Here is a 19,263-nt window from a genome sequence, read left to right as displayed (position 1 = left end):
AAGCTAATGCCAGATATCTGAATTTGCAGAAAACTTGGGAAAAGTTTTGGGCTTTCACAGAACATGGAACTTGGGGTTTAACGTAACCTCCAACATTTCAATATTAAACTCATCCTGTGTTTCTCTGTTTTCTGCTCTGCAGAGGGGAAGTTTCCCACTTATTGGAGAGCTCTGCTCTTCTATCTCCAACCTTTGCATGTATCTTCAACTCATCTTTTAAACCCAACCTCAAATGTCAATTCCTCCATAAAACCTTTCCTGATTTTCCCAACACAACTGAATCATTTTTTAAAATATCCCCAGAACCTTGCTTGTATGTGTTCTACAGTTTCTAGTTATTTTGTTTTTTTTTAACTTGTTTTCTTATGATTTCTGAGCATGAAGAATCTTAATCATATATTCTTGAAAGAAGAAATGACATCTTAATTACTTCTGTTCCCATGTTAACTGCTACATATTACGTACTCTTTTTTTTCCTAGCAAACAAATGCATGTTCCTATGGTAACTATAGGACTGAATGCATCTCAAAGTATGTTAATATCAGATTTTTTTGTTATTATGTACAAGTTATTTCATATTTTTCTTTCCAAATTGTATATTCACTGACAGGGATCCAAATCTGGACTAGAAATGCTCACTGGAAAGAGGGAGATACTAAAAAAAAGGGAAAGGTTTCTTTCCCTGTGTGCAAGGGGAGAACAAGAAATGGAACCATGCAAGGAATTGAAGAGAGAAAGAGAGAAAAATACTATCTCATCTCCAGAAAGAAAGGCAGATTGGGGAAACTGAAAAGTAAATAATTATACAATAGAAACATATGACCCTTTTTGTAAAATTACATTTTTTTTGTTATTGATTTCCAGGGAAGGAGATAGAATAAACTCTCCAAATAGCCTTTTATTTATTCTGTTAGTTTTTGTTAGAATCAGATGCATTAATCTTTAAGAGGCATTTTTAAAAATTACTCCTACAAGTTTTTATTTCTGGTTTAAATAAAGGATGCTAGTTTAGGAACCCAGGGACTTTTATCTTCCCACACAAACCAGAAGTCAACATTTGCACCTAGTTAATATTCAACAGGAAGGAGATGGAAGCACCTCACCTGCTTTGGCAAAACCTGTTCCATCAAAATATGTCCCTTTCTGAGCATTTGCGAAACACGTCCCAACTTGGTAGCTGGAGGTTGGCTGTTCAAGATCAGCAGGCGCTTCCACCATGTGAAGATTTCTAATGCAGCCGTCAATGCTATAGGTCACCTAAATGTTCAGGTCACAAGAAACACACACCAGGTTTTAGCAGAAGTTTGCCTTTATGTGGAATATAATCACTGGTAGGGTGCTCTGTGTTAGAAATCATCAGCCGATTGACCTGAGGCATCCCCCTGACTCCCCGGGTCGGCCCTGTCACCCAAGGCTTCAGGGCATGGCTGCAGAGAATCCCACATCCTGCTTCTCAACTAAGCTGCACCTAGCTGGGGGATATGACTGTTTTGATATTCTAAAATATTGCACACTATATCCCTAGTGGGACCCCTGGTTCGATAAAGGTCTGGGCCCCCTCTGGATATTGTAACTTGTAATTAGTATCTTTCTGTTTCATGTTTCGAGTGACAGTTTATTAACCTTTACTATATATACATTTTTTTTTCATAGTCTGTGTTCAAATTCTACTTGAAAATATAATTAGGTTTGGATCAGTGCTTCTTCCTTATGAAAATCTAATGAAAGCAGTCAACACTTTCCTAAGAAAATGCACATATACATGAAACTTGAAAGTTTGCATGAAACGTTCAAAGTTTAGGGACTCTAGAAATAAATCAGCCATACTCTGCTTCATTATAGTTCATGTGGGTTAAGGGAGGCAAGTTAACCACTCTTGCCACTCTCATTCAGAAGAGAGTGTTCAGAAAATCTCATTTTGATTAGCCTGGGTATCATAGCCAGTAGCTATGAAAGGAAAGGAATACTGATCATCCACAAGGGGGGTTAAACGCTGAGAACTGTAACCATCATGAACAACCGTCTTTGATGAAGAACAACCACGTCATCACATGTTCTAATCTGAGCAAAGAAATGAACCACACGTGTGTGTAGTGCATTTTTAAAAAACACTAATCCCTTTTTTAAAGAAAAGAATGCTTTCCAAAGCAAACCAGGATACGTGGTCTGAGAAAAATTTATTGTGAATATTGATTTACAAAACTGAGAACTTTAAATTCTGAACCCAGTATTGAACAAGATAGATACAGTATCTCTCAGTATTTGCTAAATCTCTATTCCTGAAAGAGTACCATCAATATTATTATTATCATCTTTTTTGTTGTCTTAGTACCTTCTAGATACTTGGTATTCTTCTGAGCACTTTTAATATACTACCTCATTTAATCTTTCCAGAGACCTTGTTTGTTTGGTATTATTATTATACTATTTTACATAAAAGGGGACTTTGTCAAAGAAAAATTAAGTAACTTGCTCAAGAGCACACAGCTACTTAAACAGTTAAGCACATAATCAAACCGAGGGAGTTTGGCTCCAGGGTCCACACTGTTTTTTAATATTGTCTCTCATAGATCTATCTAAAAAAATTGTCACTTCTCAGGAAAGATGACTTTCTATTCATCTATAATTGGGTCAATGTGACCTAGTAATTCAAAATACATTCATGACTCAGGCATCTATTTAGGCAACAAATGAAACAAATCAGACACTTACTGGACCGATTCTTCGAGTAGTGTAGTTAATGGGTAGCCCACCAACATACAGCATTCCCACAACATCCAGAATATCAGCTTTCTTAGGACTGATTGTTCTGTTGGAGGCATCATCTACATAAATAGTTCCTTCTTGCTTAACTCGCAAAATCTTAATCTACCAAAAGAAGAGGAGTCATTCATTTCAATCACAGATAATTTCAGATATGCAGAGTATAAGACATAAGAACTTTCAGGCTATTCCTTAGGAAAAAATGAAGTAATTTACTGAATGCCTAATATGTGCTAAACCCATAATAATAAGTGCAATTAAGAATATCTCAAAGTCTGTGTTTTCCATTAGTACCATCTCCAAAAGAGTACATAGTCTTTCTGGGCGAGTTTTAGATTGAAGACTCTTCCACAGTTGCTGGGTGAGCATATGCATCAAGAGGTATGCTTGCTGTAAGGAAACCTGCCAGTGGAGAGCCCTGTCAAGAATTAAGTGGGCTGCAAAATTCATGTCCAATTTCAAAAGTGCATTAGTTTGATTGAGCAAAGTCTGGTCTCCCCAGCACAATTTCAGATACGCTACATCCCTCTGCTTAATAGGCACTTCTCGTGCAGAATTGGAGGAAGGGCAGTGTGTCCAAGTTGCACTGATGTTTCTGCAGCAGCTGATTAGTCGGGAGAAAGATGGAAAGCTGACTGGGGCTGAAATTATAGCAGTGAAGTGACTTATCTTCTGGGGCAGAGTGAAGCAAATGGTGTGAAGACTAGCTTGAGCATAAAATCCCTGAGTCTGAATTTAGGAAAAGGAGTATGTCCATGGGGTCGCTAAGAGTCAGACATGACTGAGTGACTTCACTTTCACTTTTCCCTTTCATGCATTGGAGAAGGAAATGGCAACCCACTCCGGTGTTCTTGCCTGGAGAATCCCAGGGACAGGGGAGCCTGGTGGGCTGCCTTCTATGGGGTCGCACAGAGTCGGACACGACTGAAGCGACTTAGCAGCAGTAGCAGCAGCAACCTTGTGAAATGCTGGAGGACAACAATGGTTTAAAAACAGATCTACATCAGGATTAGAGTAATTGAAGACCTTATTTTATACTTATCTATGCTGGCTTCGGAAATGATTTTTTAAAAAACCCTCAAGGATAAAACCCCTCCTTCATTTGGCTACTTAAACTATCTTTCTTAATCCCAGCCTCATTGTGGCCTGACAATATGTCTCTTTCTCAAGTATCATATTTATTATTCTATTAGCCGGAGATCAGAATAAACCGTAATAGAGCTCCTGCATAAAATATTTGCTAGTCATAAGCTCCCTAGAAAATTTCTTATTTCTAGATAACAAATTAGTTGACTTTGAGTTTATATCATTTTTTTCCAGGTTCCTTAGCTTTCTATATATGACAAGTTCAAGGATGTTAATATGTAAATTCCAATAGCTAATAATGTCTTACTCTAAAAATTTAATTGGTCCACCTAGGGAAGCTTTTCTTAATAGGCTACAACAGGTGCAGAGACAAATTCTGAGTGAGTTTTGTTTTAATCAGGCAGTATATTATCTACTTGCAGTCATGCCAAAGAGGACAGTAAGCTGGCAAATGAGCCTTCTGTGCCCATAACAGTACCAGCTTCTGGGTGTAAGGCCAACATTTAAAAAGTTGTTCCAAATGACTGTTGGTGGAAATGATACCCTAGAGGACTTTAAACACAGTGTAGCAGATTCTTAGACTCTTAGTGTGCTCAGACCTGTAGGGGGTGGGAGAGCAGGAGAAGGGAGCTTTAAGGCCCATTTTAGTGTTGCCAGCTTTTGAGTTGGTCAAATATTATTTCATAAAAGAGAGGCCATTTTGGCCCCTTAAAAATGGGAAAATAGAATTTCAGAATAAATATTATTCCTTTACATTGAATACATAGAGCTTCATGATCAACACATTCCATTGTCCCATAATAATACTTGCATGCATGCCTGCTCAGTCCTGTCTGACTCTTTGTGACCCCATGGACTATAGCCCACCAGGCTCCTCTGTCCATGGAATTTTCCAGGCAAGAATACTGGATTGGGTTGCCATTTCCTTCTCTAAGTGGTAATACTTAGCGTATTGGGAATGTCTTCAATTGCCTGGCCCTAGTTTGTGGACAGATGTTTGGGAACCACAGCTGTATAACAATGATGGAATCTTGTGGTACCATGATGAGGCACACAAGTGTTCAACTATAAACCTATCCAGGTCTGACCCCATTTTCCTAGGTTGGGCAGTTGTATATGGCGCTTGCTGTATTTTTAGCCCCTGCCACATTTCAGTAGCCCCAGAGTCAGTGTCTGCACTGCAAAACAGTCCTGGGGCCAGGGGCACGCTGATGGTTGCCCCCCAGTAACCCCGTTGTAGGGCACTGCTGACATCCTGGGACTATTACCTTGTGCCACTGGCCATCATTGATTTTGGTGGGGATCATAGTGCTGGTGTCACCACTTCCCAAGTCATAACTGAAGTAGGGCAATCCGTTTTTCAGCTGAACTGTAGCAAAATCAGCGTGGTTGATCCGTGCCATGTAGAAGAGCAAGCCTGATTCAGCTTCAGTTCGCACTTCGAATTCAATGGTGAGACTGTGAAATAAAAGTATGCAAAATAAAACAGGAAGAAGAGCGTTCTTACCCCAGCATAGGGCGGCATCGGGTCACGGTGCCTTTTCATAAAGGATGCACACATGCTTAGTCACTCAGTCCTGTCCAACTCTTTGCAACTCCATGGACTGTAAGCCACCAGGCTTCTCTGTCCATGGGATTCTCCAGGCAAGAATACTGGAGTGGGTAGCCATTCCCTTCTCCAGGGGATTTTTCCAATTCAGGGCTCAAACCCTAGTCTCCTGCATTGCAGGCAGATTCTTTACCAGCTGAGCCACCAGGGAAGCCATTTCATAGAATATAGCAAAACCTTTTCAGAGGTGAGGACTTTCCAGGTCTGCTGAGTTTCTAAACTGGGCTTCTCGGGATCAGATAAATATATTTCTATTCTTTACTGCACTCAGTGAATTAAAAAAATCTCACCTCATATATTAATAAATCTAGTTAATTAAACTTGAGTAAACAAACACTTAGTACTTCCATTTATCAGTTCTTATCTAATATCTCAGAATAAATCATACCGGTTTTTAACTTTGGTGTCATCGAATGCAATTGCAATGTGACTATTTCTCGAAAGCCCAAACTGTTTGCTCCCTATCAGGAGAGCTGGTTCTGATTCTGCTGCACAAGGACCCTGTAAAATACCAAGGAGAGAAGAAGCAGAGATTATGGACTCCACTCTTTAAAATGTAATGCTGCTGTCTAATGGTTTCTTATATTTCAGTTTCATGTTCTCACATAATCTCGCTTAAGTTTCTGAGAAATAAAAGCGGTTTCTGATTCATCTCTGTAATCTACTGCATAGGAGGTACTTCCTATTAAATGTTCCATAAATGTGAAACCGTTTTCTTATACTGTACCCTTGAGTTGCCAAAGGCATGTGCTCAAAAATATGCATTGATTAATTCATGTTTCCACCATCCTTTAAAGTGTTACTTGCTCAGTTGTGTCCAACTCTTTGTGACCCCATGGATTGTAGCCTGCCAGGCTAATCTGTCCATGGAATTCATGGAATTATCCAGGCAAGAATATTGGAGTGGGTTGCCATTTCTTTCTTCTTTAAGGAAAACTATTATTTATACTTCTGAGAAAACTGGAATTTCCTTCTCACTTCTACTTCACTTATGAAGAGTTATCTGCTTAGAAGATTGAACAGGGAAAGTGACAAGCTAGCCGCTGCCGGGTTATGAGTGGAAAAATATGTTCTTTCTTCCCCTCCCCGTTTCTGTCTCCCACTGTCTTACTTTTTCTTGAAAATTATCAGTGCTAGAAGATTTCTGTGAATTTAGACTTTCAAGTTGGTGTTTCTCAACTTGCAAGTCAGCCATTCAGTCCCTTAGCTTGTTGCTAGGCAACCCAGCACAGTTTTTAATGTAACCCACCATATACCATTTCAACTGCCACTGTTCAAAGATCAGCTTCCTAGGGTGCTTACAAGGGAGACCTCGCTGCAGGGCTAGCTTCAGAGGCCGGCTACTTGTGCAGTCACTGAGCTTAATGCCCTGCTGTCATCATTTTGAAGTTCTTAATAATTTTTGAACAAGGTGCCTAGCATTTTCACTTGGCTCTGAGCTCTGTCAATTATAAAGCCGGACCTGGCTGGGTGGACCTTACTTGGCTACAGTAACCCTCAGCTCAATAGATAATCAAGGCTTCTCAAGTTACCAAAGCCACCTTTCCCTGGTCTCTATTTTCACAAAATAATTCCAAGTACAAGCTGCTTAAGAAGTCTTTTAGAACACGAAGTACACAAGAAAATAAATAACCCGCATGCTCTCAACAGCACATCTGTTTTTAAAGATCTTCACTTAATAGCACTGGATGGGCCACTGCCCCAGTGCATGCTGAGTCAGCAGAGATTCTCAAAGAGCCCAAGGTGGGCTCTGGATACAGAAAGCTTTTCCCAGAGACTGTACCTTGGAGATGAGTCATCAGTGCACAGGAAATTTTTCCTTGATGAGGAAAAGCCTTGCCCTCTTTTCTCTTGAGCTTAGTCAAATGGAGCACTCTGCTACAGCAGGTAAAAGGCTTTAAGTGTTTTAAAATGCTGTAAAATTGGCCTTTATGGAAGTATTTCCCCGACCTAGCTTCCCAGGAGATGGTCAGTTACAAAGAACAGACTGTGGCTCAAATTCACACAGATATGCAAAAACTCAGCGGGCAGAACAGAAAAATGCTATCTATTCATGCAGCTGACTGGGCCTCTCTTGGAATCAGCACATGGCACATTTCTTATTACACTGCCTGCAAAAAAGAGCCCACATGGAAAGATCTTGGTAGCTTAATGTCTCAGCCTTCAATGATGCTCTTAATAGAACTGGATCATTTATCAGCCTCTCAATATTTTCTGTAGAGACGACTATCACAACGTACGTAAGTAGCCTGCAGTCCTCCTCAGAAATCTTGAAGAGAATCTGACCTGCTGGGAATCCATCAAGTGGAAGGATTTAGCTAAAGCATCTCTAAACCCTCAACTCTGAAAACCGAGGTCTTTAAAAGGTCACTTTATGTGGAGGAATTAGGGAACTATAATGTGTAGCCCTAAGGGCTTCCCTCATAGCTCAGTTGGTAAAGAATCCACCTGCAATGCAGGAGACCCCGGTTCAATCCCTGGGTCGTGAAGATCCCCTAGAGAAGGGATAGGCTACGCAGTCCAGTACCACCTTCTTTTATAAAATTGGCAGTTGAAAGAGGACAGAGAAGTACCAGTGTAAGAGAATTTTCTGTGTATCTGCTTTAGGATTTAAACGCGAAGACAATTCTGCAACAGTCTCTAGTCTGGTAATGTTTCTGCTGCAAGCCTCAACGCCTCCTCTCACTTGGTTAAGGGAGATGGGATGGACTGTGTCTAAACTGCTTTCCTGCGGGCAGATCTGAACCCAGGCCTGACGTTCCCAGAAGGTTACCTGTCCTATCTCCTCTTTCTCCTCCCTCAAACCCCTTGGAGGGCAGAGTGCTCACCTGGCCACTCAAGCGGCTCTTTTCCTTCCAACCACATTTTGAAGAGGCACCACCTGAGATGGGATAGAAAGTGCCCAAGGTTTGCACAAGACTAAAATGATTTTGTCATTAAAGACATTTTCAACCCTGCTTCCCAAAGAAATTGAAGCTAAGGGTCTTCTAGTGAGATAATTTTAAGTAACCTTTCAAGAATAGTTGTTGCAAGATGAATTGTTTTCCTTCAAGCCAGTGTGAACTCGAGGGGAGGCATCATCTTTATGGACGTGACTTGTGTTATTTTGGAAAAACTGATCTCTGAAATGTGTTAAAACAATGATACAAATATCAGGGGATCATCAATCTCAGCATGTTACAATCCTGCCACCTTGTGGTGACTCTTTAAAGTACACATGGGGAAAATAGGAAGGGATAGGATGTGCTTGCTCCATGTACATCTCTGCTTGGCAGGTGACAAGATGTACGCAGACAGGACTTGGGTGGGGAGTCTAAACATGGCCATGCACCTGTTGGGAGTGGCAATGCGGTTGGAGAGGACTCTGAAGGAAGCTGTGCTTCCCGTAGCCACGTTTAGGCAAGTGGATAGAGCCTCGGATTGGCAATGGAGCTTAACATTTTCACCTTCATCCTGTTACTCAATTAATTTCAGATCAGAATAAAGCAGGGGTCACTTCCAACTGCTGACTTTTGGGTGACATTTAGAAATGTGTTATTGGATTCAGAATGACATATGATTGGTGGATAAACGTTGCTTGACTTTAGATTGGTGCAGAGTAGAGACTTTAATTGTATTGACCAAAACTGGCATCTCTGTTCTTCAAAGCACCAAATGATGAATGATTTAAAAATTGCATAATCGAAGTACAGTCTGCAAAAATACTGATTCACTATGCTGTGTACCTGAAAATGATGTAATATTGTAAATCAACTATACTTTAATAAAAATTAATTCAAAAAGTAGCATCATTTTCTTCTTTCATGAGTCAAAAATTCTAAACAAATGAGGGCTAAAATGACTTCTTCAAAGTCGGATGCATCTTTGTGATGCTCTTCTTTTGGCATGAATACTAAGCAGAAGATAATTTTTATGGTACAGACTTTAATATTCTGAAATATAAAACCCCTGTTCAAGTTTTTTACTGAGAAACTGAGTTATGTTAACTCTCTGAATATAAGCTCTTTTGGTAAACAGTGGGCATTTGCAGTTCCATTTACACACTAATGTCTGAAGAGTAATTCTTTGTGGTATGGAAAATGTATGTTTCCCCTTTAAATACATATCAGTATCTACTCAATTTATTGGCCAGGGCTGTACTTAGCTTTTAAAGTCATAGCATTAAATCTGCAGGAGGAATAGCTTTCTTTTGCTCTATTCTTTTCTACTTCTTTTTCACATCTCCCCCAAGAGCCCTGAACTGCAGGGACTCCTCATGGCTATTTATCCACTCCTCTTAGTATTCGCATTTTAGACTTTGAAATTCAAGGTTCAACATTCCAATAAACTTCAAGTTTAAACAAACAAAAAAGAACAACCATGCAGCCGGCGCATTGTATATAAATCCACACAGGCCACATTGGTTGGAAAGACTTGGTTTTATAAACGGCATATATACCTGCAGAGAACTTGTCACATTTTGATAATTTTCTGTAGTACTAGAAGTCCACACTCTTATCTACTCTTATCCTTGGCTGTCCTCCATGAGAAACATCCACAAATAGAAGATGCAGAAATTTTTTTTTTTTTTTTTATCCAGCGCTAAACAAGCTAAAGAATAAGAGAGTAGTATGAAGAGAAGATCGGAGAAGGCAATGGCACCCCACTCCAGTACTCTTGCCTGGAAAATCCCATGGATGGAGGAGCCTGGTAGGCTGCAGTCCATGGGGTCTCGCGAAGTGTCGGACACGACTGAGCGACTTCACTTTCACTTTTCACTTTCCTGCATTGGAGAAGGAAATGGCAACCCACTCCAGTGTTCTTGCCTGGAGAATCCCAGGGACGGGGGAGCCTGGTGGCTGCCGTCTATGGGGTCGCACAGAGTCGGACACGACTGAAGTGACTTAGCAGCAGCAGCATGAAGAGAAGATAGCTACCACACTATCAAATGAGATAATATGCGGGAAAAAAAACATGCGCTCTGATCTATGATGTTCTGGCATGTATTAATAATAGGATTGACATAATCCATTTCACAGGGCAGGGCTTTCTCAAAATACTCTTAAATTACCCTGGAGGAGAGTGAACATTGTCCTTCTGCTGTAAGTTGCTGGTGGGGACAGGTGTGACATTGTAAAGAAGGAAATGAAGGAAACAGAATAGGAGAGGATGCTGTCAACTGTGCTGGAACAAATAAGGGACACGTAGATGGGTAGTTGCCACTTCTGGAATTAACGCATAAGTCTTAACTCTTAAATTCCTAAAATTCTGAATTTTGATTTAAAAAGAGAAAATGGTGAGAATTGAAACTGATAGGAGACTTGAGAGATAATAACCATATCATGTTGGAGTTTGTTTAAAAACAGAATGCTCACCCCCTTTCCCTAACCCTTGCTCTCACCTTAGAAGTGTGAAAGGTTAAAGTAACTAGTTTTCTTAGAAGAAGGTTGGAGTGTTACTGTGAGCAGGTACTTTGCACACAGTGTATAATCTAGGCCATAATAATCCTTGTTATGCCAAGAGAATCCACTGGTCATAGCAAATACTCTTTTTCAACAACACAACAGACAACTTTACACATGGACATCAATCATCAAATGGTCAATACTGAAATCAGATTGACTACATTCTTTGTAGCTGAAGTTGGAGAAGCTGTATACAGTCAGCAAAAACAAGACCAGGAGCTGAATGTGGGTCAGACCATCAGCTTCTTATAGCAAAATTCAGGCTTACATTAAAGAAAGTGGGGAAAAACCACTAAGCTCACCAGGTATAATTAAAATCCCTATGGATACACGGTGGAGGTGACAAGTAGATTCAAGGGATTAGAGCTAGTACACAGAATCCCTGAAGAACTATGGACAGGGGTCTGTAATATTGTACAGGAGACAGTGAACAAAACCATCCCAAATAAAAAGAAAAGCAAGAAGGCAAAGGGGTTGGTTGTCTGAGGAGGTTTCACAAGTAGCTTAAGAAAGAAGAGAAGCAAAAAGCAAAGGCAAAGGGAAAGGCACACCCGACTAAACACAGAGCTCCAGAGGACAGCAGGGAGAGACAAGAAGGCCTTCCTGTGTGAACAATGCAAAGACATAGAGGGAAACAGAAGGGGAAAAGATTGGAGATCTCTTCAAGAAAATGAGAACTATCAAAGGAAACTTTCATCCCAAGATGGGCACAATAAAGGACAGAAACTGTAAAAAACCTAACAGAAGTAGAAGAGATCAAGGAGAGATGGAAAGAATACACAGAAGAACTGAACAAAAAAGATCTTAATGACCTGGATAACCACGATGGTGTGGTCACTCACCCTGAGCCAGGAATTCTGGAGTGGAAGGCAAGTGGGCCTTAGGAAGCACTGCTGTCAATAAAGCTAGTGGAGGTGACGGAATTCCAGCAGAACTATTTAAAATCCTAAAAGACGATGCTATCAAAGTGCTGCATTTATGTCAATTATATCAGCAAATTTGGAAAATCCAGCAGTGGCCACAGGACTGGAAAAGGTCAATCCTTATCCCAGTTCCCAAGAAGGGCAGTACTAAAGAGTGTTCAAACTACTGGACAATTGCATTCATCTCCCATGCCAGCAAGGTTATGCTCAAAATCCTGCATGCTAGGCTTCAGTATTACATGAACCAAGAACTTCCATACGTCTAATCTGGGTTTAGAAAAGGCAGAGGAACCAGAGATCAAATTGCCAACATTTGCTTGATCATAGAGAAAGCAAGGGAATTCCAGGAAAACATCTACCTCTGATTCACTGACTACACTAAAGCTTTTGACCTTGTGGATAAACAAACTGTGGAAAACTCTTAATGAGACGGGAATATCAGACCATCTTACCTGTCTCCTGAGAAACCTGTATGCCTATCAAGAAGCGATGGTTAGAACCTCATATGGCTGTTTATTGTCACTGATTTATTTAAATTATATGCAGAGCATGTCATGGGAAAGGCAGGGTTGGATGAGTTACAAGCTGGAATCAAGATTGCCTGGAGAAATATCAACAACTTCAGATATGTGGATGATATCACTCTAATGGCAGAAAGTGAAGAGGAACTAAGGAACCTCTTGATGAGGGTAAAGGAAGAGAGTGAAAAATCCAGATTAAAATTAAATATTAAAGAAACTAAGATCATGGCATCCGATCACATCACTTCATGGCAAATAGAAGGGGGAAAGTTGGAAACAGTGACAGATTTCCTCTTCTTGGGCTAAAATCACTGCAGATGGTGACTGCAGCCATGAAATCAAAAGACATTTGCTCCTTGGAAGAAAAGTTATGACAAACCTAGACAGCATATTAAAAAGCAGAGACATTACTGACCAGTCAAAGCTATGGTTTTTCCAGTAGTCATGTATGGATGCGAGAGTTGGACCATAAGGAAAGCTGAGCACGGAAGACTGATGCTTTTGAACTGTGGAGTTGGAGAAGACTCTTGAGAGTCCCTTGGACTGCAAGGAGATCAAATCAGGAAATCAACCCTGAATACTCATTGGAAGGGCTGATGCTGAAGCTGAAGTTCCAATACCTTGGCCACTTGATGCAAAGACTCATTGGAAAATGCCCTGATGCTGGGAAAGACTGAAGACAGAAGGAGAAGCAGGCAACAGAGGATGAGATGGTTGGATGGCATCACCGATTCAATGGACATGAACTTGGGCAAACTCCGGGAGATGGTGACAGATAGGGAAAGCTGGTGTGCTGCAGTACATGGGGTCATGAAGAGTCGGACACAACTTGGCAACTGAACAACAATAACAACAATCCTCAGAGTAAACATTATCCTCTTTTTCAGTAGAGTTTCTTCCATTTAGAGAAGACAAGGCAGTTACTCAGTGAGCCCCCTGAGTTCACTGAGTAAAGGCAGGTGGGCTTCAGCAGATGGGCAGGCAGACCTCTGTCATGGATCACTTGGATTGAAGACCTGGTTTGTTTCCTCAGTGACTCTCAATGTGGTTGAGCTGAGAGGGGCTCACACAGCATGTGTCTCTTCCCCAGTGAGGAAATCAGCTATATAACTGGTGGTTGTGGAGAAATAAATGCAGAAAAAACATTTCTTTCCAATTCATCTTTTAAAACATTTATGAAAACAAAACACACTTAAGAATATTTTTTGAAATGATGAAAATCATCTCTGGACCATATCCATCGTCTGCTGTTAGCATCTGATGCATTTTTCGAAAAGGTTTTTCTTATGTGTTTTTCTAACTATTGATACAGATACAATGATGCAGAATACAGAGTCTTATATCCTGTTTTCCCCACTTAACATAATGTCAAAAGTATGTCATTTTATATTGTTTCGATTGAACGATTTTAAGTACAAGAGTATGGTGACATATTAAAACTTGCATTTTATGGATCTGTTTTCACACTTCCAGGTACCACTAACCTGCATGGAGATTAACAGTGTACCCTGCCATGCTTCTAATTTTCCATCTTGGAAGGTAGCCAGCTGTGTTTGCAGTCCATACTTGGCATTTATCCTGACTGACCTCCTTGCATATTTGGTTACTGTGCTATTTATGGTAATGTCTACTTTCTCAAATACGTCTCTCAGTTTCTGTTTCTCTAGTAGGCTCTTAATACATATTTGAAATAAATATCATAAAATAAATGATGATATCTTACCCATCTTTGCATTTTGTAGGCTCTTAGTAAATATTTGTCATAAAACATAGCCTTTAAAAAGTAGATACTTCTCTCCACACACACACACAAATAATGAATGAAAATGAAAGAAATCAAATTAAAAAGAGGAAATATGTATGGTTCCATGATTTGAAACTCCGAAAATATGGTACAACCCAACAGCGATGAAAGATTCTAAAATACACAAATTTGACCACATGGTTGTAAGTATTACAATGTGCAAGTCTGATGTTCTGTGAGTCTTTCTACACCAACCCACAGGACTGTTACTCAACCTCTCTTTTACTTTTGTCTTCTCTATCAAGTGGATTGCTCTTTTTTGTAGAAGTTAAATACACTGCTGAGAGAAAACTGGAATTAGAACAGAAGGTTATAAGAAAATTTAAATGAGTTAAAATCTCCAGTCCAGATGCAAAAGGATCTTTGTTTTCAGAAAAAGGAGGCAAATATGATCTCTAGAAACCACAGAAGGATATGCTTGAGATCTCCTAAAAAGTTGTATTTTAGAAACACAACTAAGAAAGGTGATCACTAAAAAGAGAAAAAGAAGGGCAACTGGTAGGTCCAGCAGAGTTATTCACCAATAAACCAGAACAATTCAATGTTTACTGGCTGAGGGACCCGACTCAAGAGAATTTCAAAGGCCCTCAAGCTTTTGGTTGACCAAATACAGTACTAACGAGGAACTGATGGCATGACACATCTGCTTAAAACATTAAAACCTTCTCAGGTGTATTAGTAGAATATGACGACAGACCAGTGGAAGGAGGCACTCTGCTGTCCTCTGAACTGTGTACTCCAGTTTCAGTAGTATGGTCTGTTCTAGGTGCCATATTTTGAAAAGATATTTCAAGTATAAGAATATTACTGGTGGAAATAACAAAATTAGAAATTAAGAAAAATGCTTGAGATAATGGAATATTTAGCCTGGGAAAGGAGAGCACAGCTGTTTTCAAATGCTTGAAGGGATGTTAGAGAAGATAAAAACTTAATGTGTTTGGCTGCAGAAACACAATCATTACATGGAGGTTATAAGGATGTGGTTTTACGTCATTATAACCAATGGCTTTCCTACAACTAGAGCCTGCCCTATTACACTGGAAGAGCCTTGTCAATGGAATGTTCAAGCAAAGTTTTTAAGTCCACATCAAGTATATAAAAAGATTCATGTATTAAGATGGCAATTGGACCAGCTGGTCTCTAGGGCTTCTGCTTTTTATAATTCTAAGTTAGTTGTTCAGAATTTAGGATCCACTTTCCTATAGAATCCAAATGGATATCTGCATCCAGTGTCTAAAAAGCTCATTTTACCCACAGTGTTTTTAATTCTTTAATTGACTTGAGACCAAGGAACAGATAGGAAGGATAACAGTTCAGAGAGCGGTGTATGAGGGAAAAGGGGTGGGGATCATTCACCTTCCCTTTGCTGGGATAAGTCTAGCATAAAGCCATATTATGGAAGCACTAAGGAAACATTCTAAAATACGTGTGGCAGATCTCAGTATGTCTTAGGAGAAAAACATCTCCTTGAACTAATCCCCAAATGACTGATAGCCTTTCACTTGCTAGCTGTGCTGTGTGATCACAGGTATTTTCTTCTGTGAAATGGGGCTAATAATACTTCCAACAATATAAATAAACAAGAAATGATTAACAACTTGTGGAAATCAAATGAAATAATGGATATACTATGCCTGGCAGAGTACTGGACACATACTAGTTACTTAGTAAATGCAGAGAATTCGCACAGTATCTGGGGCTTCCCTGGTGGCTCGGTGGTAAAGGACCCACCTGTCAATGCAGGAGACAAGGGCTCAATCCCTGGTATGGTAAGATCCCACATGCTGCAGGACAATTCAGCCCATGAGTCACAAGTACTGAACCTGTGCTCCAGAGCCCAGGAATCACAACTACTGAGCCCATGTGCTGCAATAACCGAAGCCTGAATGCTCTGGAGCCCGCGCTCTACAACTGCAGGAGCCACCGCAGTAAGAAACTCATGTACTGCAACTAGGGAGTAGCCCCCTTTCACTGCAGCTAGAGAAAAGCCCACAAGAAAGAATCTTCCTACAGTATCTATGCGTGCATACCTTTTCTACTTTTCAAAGAACTTCCACATATATTATCTCATTTGATTCTTATAATAATCCCATCATTAGGCAATGTAGGTATAATATCCACATTTTACAGAGGAGGAAAAAATGATGATTGGAATAAATGGCCGGTTTGGCTTCTCATTTAATAAATATTTCTAGTGACAATGAGCACACCACTCAGCAGAACAACTAATTCCATCATGAAAACTAACGAAAAGAACAAAATGTTGGAGAGTTCCAAAATCTGCACTCAAGGTAACACGTTCCACCTGTCAACTGGCAAATATTATAAGTACGGTGCGTGCGCTGTCAAGAGCAGTGTGAGATCTTTGGTGGTGAGAATGAAAATGTGTGTAACCTTTGGAAAAAGCAATTCCTGTATACGTGTTGAGAATCTTGGCTATATTCTTCACTTGGCCTCATAATTACCCATCGAAGAATCTGTTTTTAGAACATCTTTAGAAACAATGAGAAAGTCTGATGTACAGAAGTGCTGATTAGAATACAGTTTCTTGTAGTGAAAACCTCGAAATGCTCTAAATGGTAACCGCTCAGTGAGCAAGACATAGAACAAGCTGTAAAGGCAGTGTCACCGTGATAAGGAATCAGATTGTACAACCAGACCCACCAGATTAAAATTCCTATCCTTCCACTTACTGACTGTGTTTGGGTTTATTATTTAGGCTAACTGATTCTTAATTAACTCAGCTAAAAATGGGGTGATGGTGTGTGTGTGTGTGTGTGTGTGTGTGTGTGTGTATATATATATATATTTTAGACAGCTGTTAGAAAAATTACTTATAATATTGGATAGAACCTGTTTAAAAGCTGTCACTATGATCATTACTATATGGTAATTATGCCATTTATTAAATGTTGAGTATAATGCTACGTGTTTAACAAACATCTTTTAAAAAACTCTATACTCACTGTACAGATGAGTTAACTGAGGGGAACAGATTGGCTAAGTAGCTTTTCCAATTCATACAGATGTGCTGGGATTTGAACCCAGGCAGTCTGACTCTGGACCCACGGTCTAATCAAGGATATACTTACTACCTTCCATTCTATGAAGTATTTTTTTATGTCTCTCTTACACAAACATACACATACATATACATCATATTAGACACACACATTGGCAAGATGTTTAGAAACAGTTTTACCTATGTACAACTGGTTTTTAAAAACAGAATACCAAGTTGTATACATGATATGAGATCTACTATGTAAAATTCAAATAAAAGGGGCTGAAAATTGATATGATTATCTCTGGGTGGTGCTAGTATAGGTGGATTTTATTCTTGATTCCGCAGACATTTCTGTGCTAACTTTTCAACTGAAAACATGTGCCACTTTATAAACAAGAAGATTAAAGGAGACCATAAATATAAATGAAAGTAATTCAAGGAAGACGTAAGGAGAATAGGCTTTCATAGACAGGTGACCCTTCCTCTAATTCTAGCAGTAGAGTATACTAGATATCCTGAGTAACCTTCTTTCAGAAAGTGACTACAAACACAGGGGTAAAATGAGAAAGCAATGGGATGTAAACACCTACGTGTGTCAGAAACGGGGTGGGTGCAGGAACCGCTGGGGTGGGAACCAGCTCTGGCTGGGTAACTGTTTCAGCTGTAACTGCTCCATCTTCCTCCTCAGGGGGTTTCTGATGGGCACAGCGACCAATGTCTGCGTTTTTGAAGGATACAGGCTGTGCGAAGTCCATAGGGCTAAGGGAACATAATAAAAATTCAATACTTTCTCTTAATTTTCATTGTCCTGCTTCCCTACCGTTACATCACATTTCCCCTTTCCCCTTTAAAAGGTCTCAGTGCAATTAAAAATTTGACTTGAAGATCTTTATTGTTTCCCCTCTCCCCCACCCCATGGTTTTGGATAATGTAGATGCAATAGCAATCCTCCTATGGGAAAAAAAAAAAAAGAGTAACAAGGAGATTGACTTACACAGAGTTTATAACAAGGTTCCATATACAGCCTTCAAAGGGAGGAATATTTCTGAGTGGGGAAGGTTGAAATTCAGGTGGAGCGCCCCCAATGAAAAGCTTTTTAACTTCTATTGCCTGTTCCACGGTCAGATTTTGCATATGCTTTCTGTCTTCATCCACTTGAACAGTGAACATGCTGATAAAATATTGAAAGTAAACAAGTGTAAAACACACAGTGTCCTATACAACCAGAAAGCAAACTCTCCTGCCACCACGCACCCCTTCTTCCAGTAGCTTTTAAGAGAGCCAAATCTGATGACTAGGAACTTGTCACTTAGCAAATGATATTGTTTCTTGCCCCTCTGCCTCCCTTGTTAGCTCTCCTAGAGAGTTTCTTGAAACAAGGTAGTGGTGTAGCTACAGCATTAGCCTCTGGTGGTGTTGACTACAGTGGTCCTACATGTGAGCCGGTGGAGTGGAGGCTTCTGTATGGGGTTGTAGTGTCTAATCGTATGAGGCTCAGTCGGTTTAGCACAGCGGTTTAGCACAGCATGGGGTCACGTTTTGTTTGGCTCTTTATTTCTTGGTTTGTGCCAGCTATTATCTTCTTGCTAGGGGACAAACTGTACTCCTGAGAGCTTAGATTGTAGGAATCAACAGCAAACGCTTACAGGATGTTTTATAAAGAATGTAGCTGCTGGCTTTTGAATGGAAGAGGCAGGCTAGAACGCCAGGCTAATTGTTCTCTGCAATGATTTTCTTTAGTGGCTGTTTCATTAACGTCCCTAATTTGCCTATGAGAGATAACTTACACATTACTAATTGAGAACCTCATGCTACTTATTCACTCTGTGGATCCTGGGGAAGAGAATCAGGAGGCAAAGAATTCTGCTGATGAAAATGACCAAAGGCATTTTCTCTTTTGTTCTAGAAGCAGGTTTTAAAACTTCAGTCCCAATAGTCAGCATGGGGCTCTTAGTCTTAAGTGTTAGTCAATAGCCCGAGGATCATGAATGGGGATTACTACAAACTAATTCACATCTGGAGAGAAAATCTGAAATATTTAGTCAGCAAACTCAGTTCTAAAATGTTATGTTACTTGATTTTATAAAGAAGAAAAACCACACATAG

General features: G+C 40.0%; 1 protein-coding gene across 6 annotated transcripts in view; it reads right to left on the bottom strand.

The window, feature by feature from the left end:
- Nucleotides 1-19,263, bottom strand: part of LAMA2 (laminin subunit alpha 2) — a 693,105-nt gene that overhangs the window by 6,532 nt on the left and 667,310 nt on the right. For all 6 annotated transcript variants that reach the window (XM_027551500.1, XM_027551497.1, XM_027551499.1 and 3 more), the window contains 6 exons: nucleotides 18,152-18,328; nucleotides 17,748-17,916; nucleotides 5,847-5,959; nucleotides 5,118-5,307; nucleotides 2,713-2,868; nucleotides 1,104-1,257 (listed from right to left, as the gene is read on the bottom strand). In XM_027551500.1, coding sequence (XP_027407301.1) covers nucleotides 1,104-1,257; nucleotides 2,713-2,868; nucleotides 5,118-5,307; nucleotides 5,847-5,959; nucleotides 17,748-17,916; nucleotides 18,152-18,328 — 959 coding nt within the window. The remainder of the gene's footprint in view (nucleotides 1-1,103; nucleotides 1,258-2,712; nucleotides 2,869-5,117; nucleotides 5,308-5,846; nucleotides 5,960-17,747; nucleotides 17,917-18,151; nucleotides 18,329-19,263) is intronic.

Source organism: Bos indicus x Bos taurus, chromosome 9, assembly GCF_003369695.1.
Source record: "Bos indicus x Bos taurus breed Angus x Brahman F1 hybrid chromosome 9, Bos_hybrid_MaternalHap_v2.0, whole genome shotgun sequence".
In the NCBI taxonomy this organism is placed as follows: domain Eukaryota; kingdom Metazoa; phylum Chordata; class Mammalia; order Artiodactyla; family Bovidae; genus Bos; species Bos indicus x Bos taurus.
The sequence above is the reverse complement of the archived record's forward strand: the minus strand, read 5'-3'. Positions and strand labels throughout refer to the sequence as shown.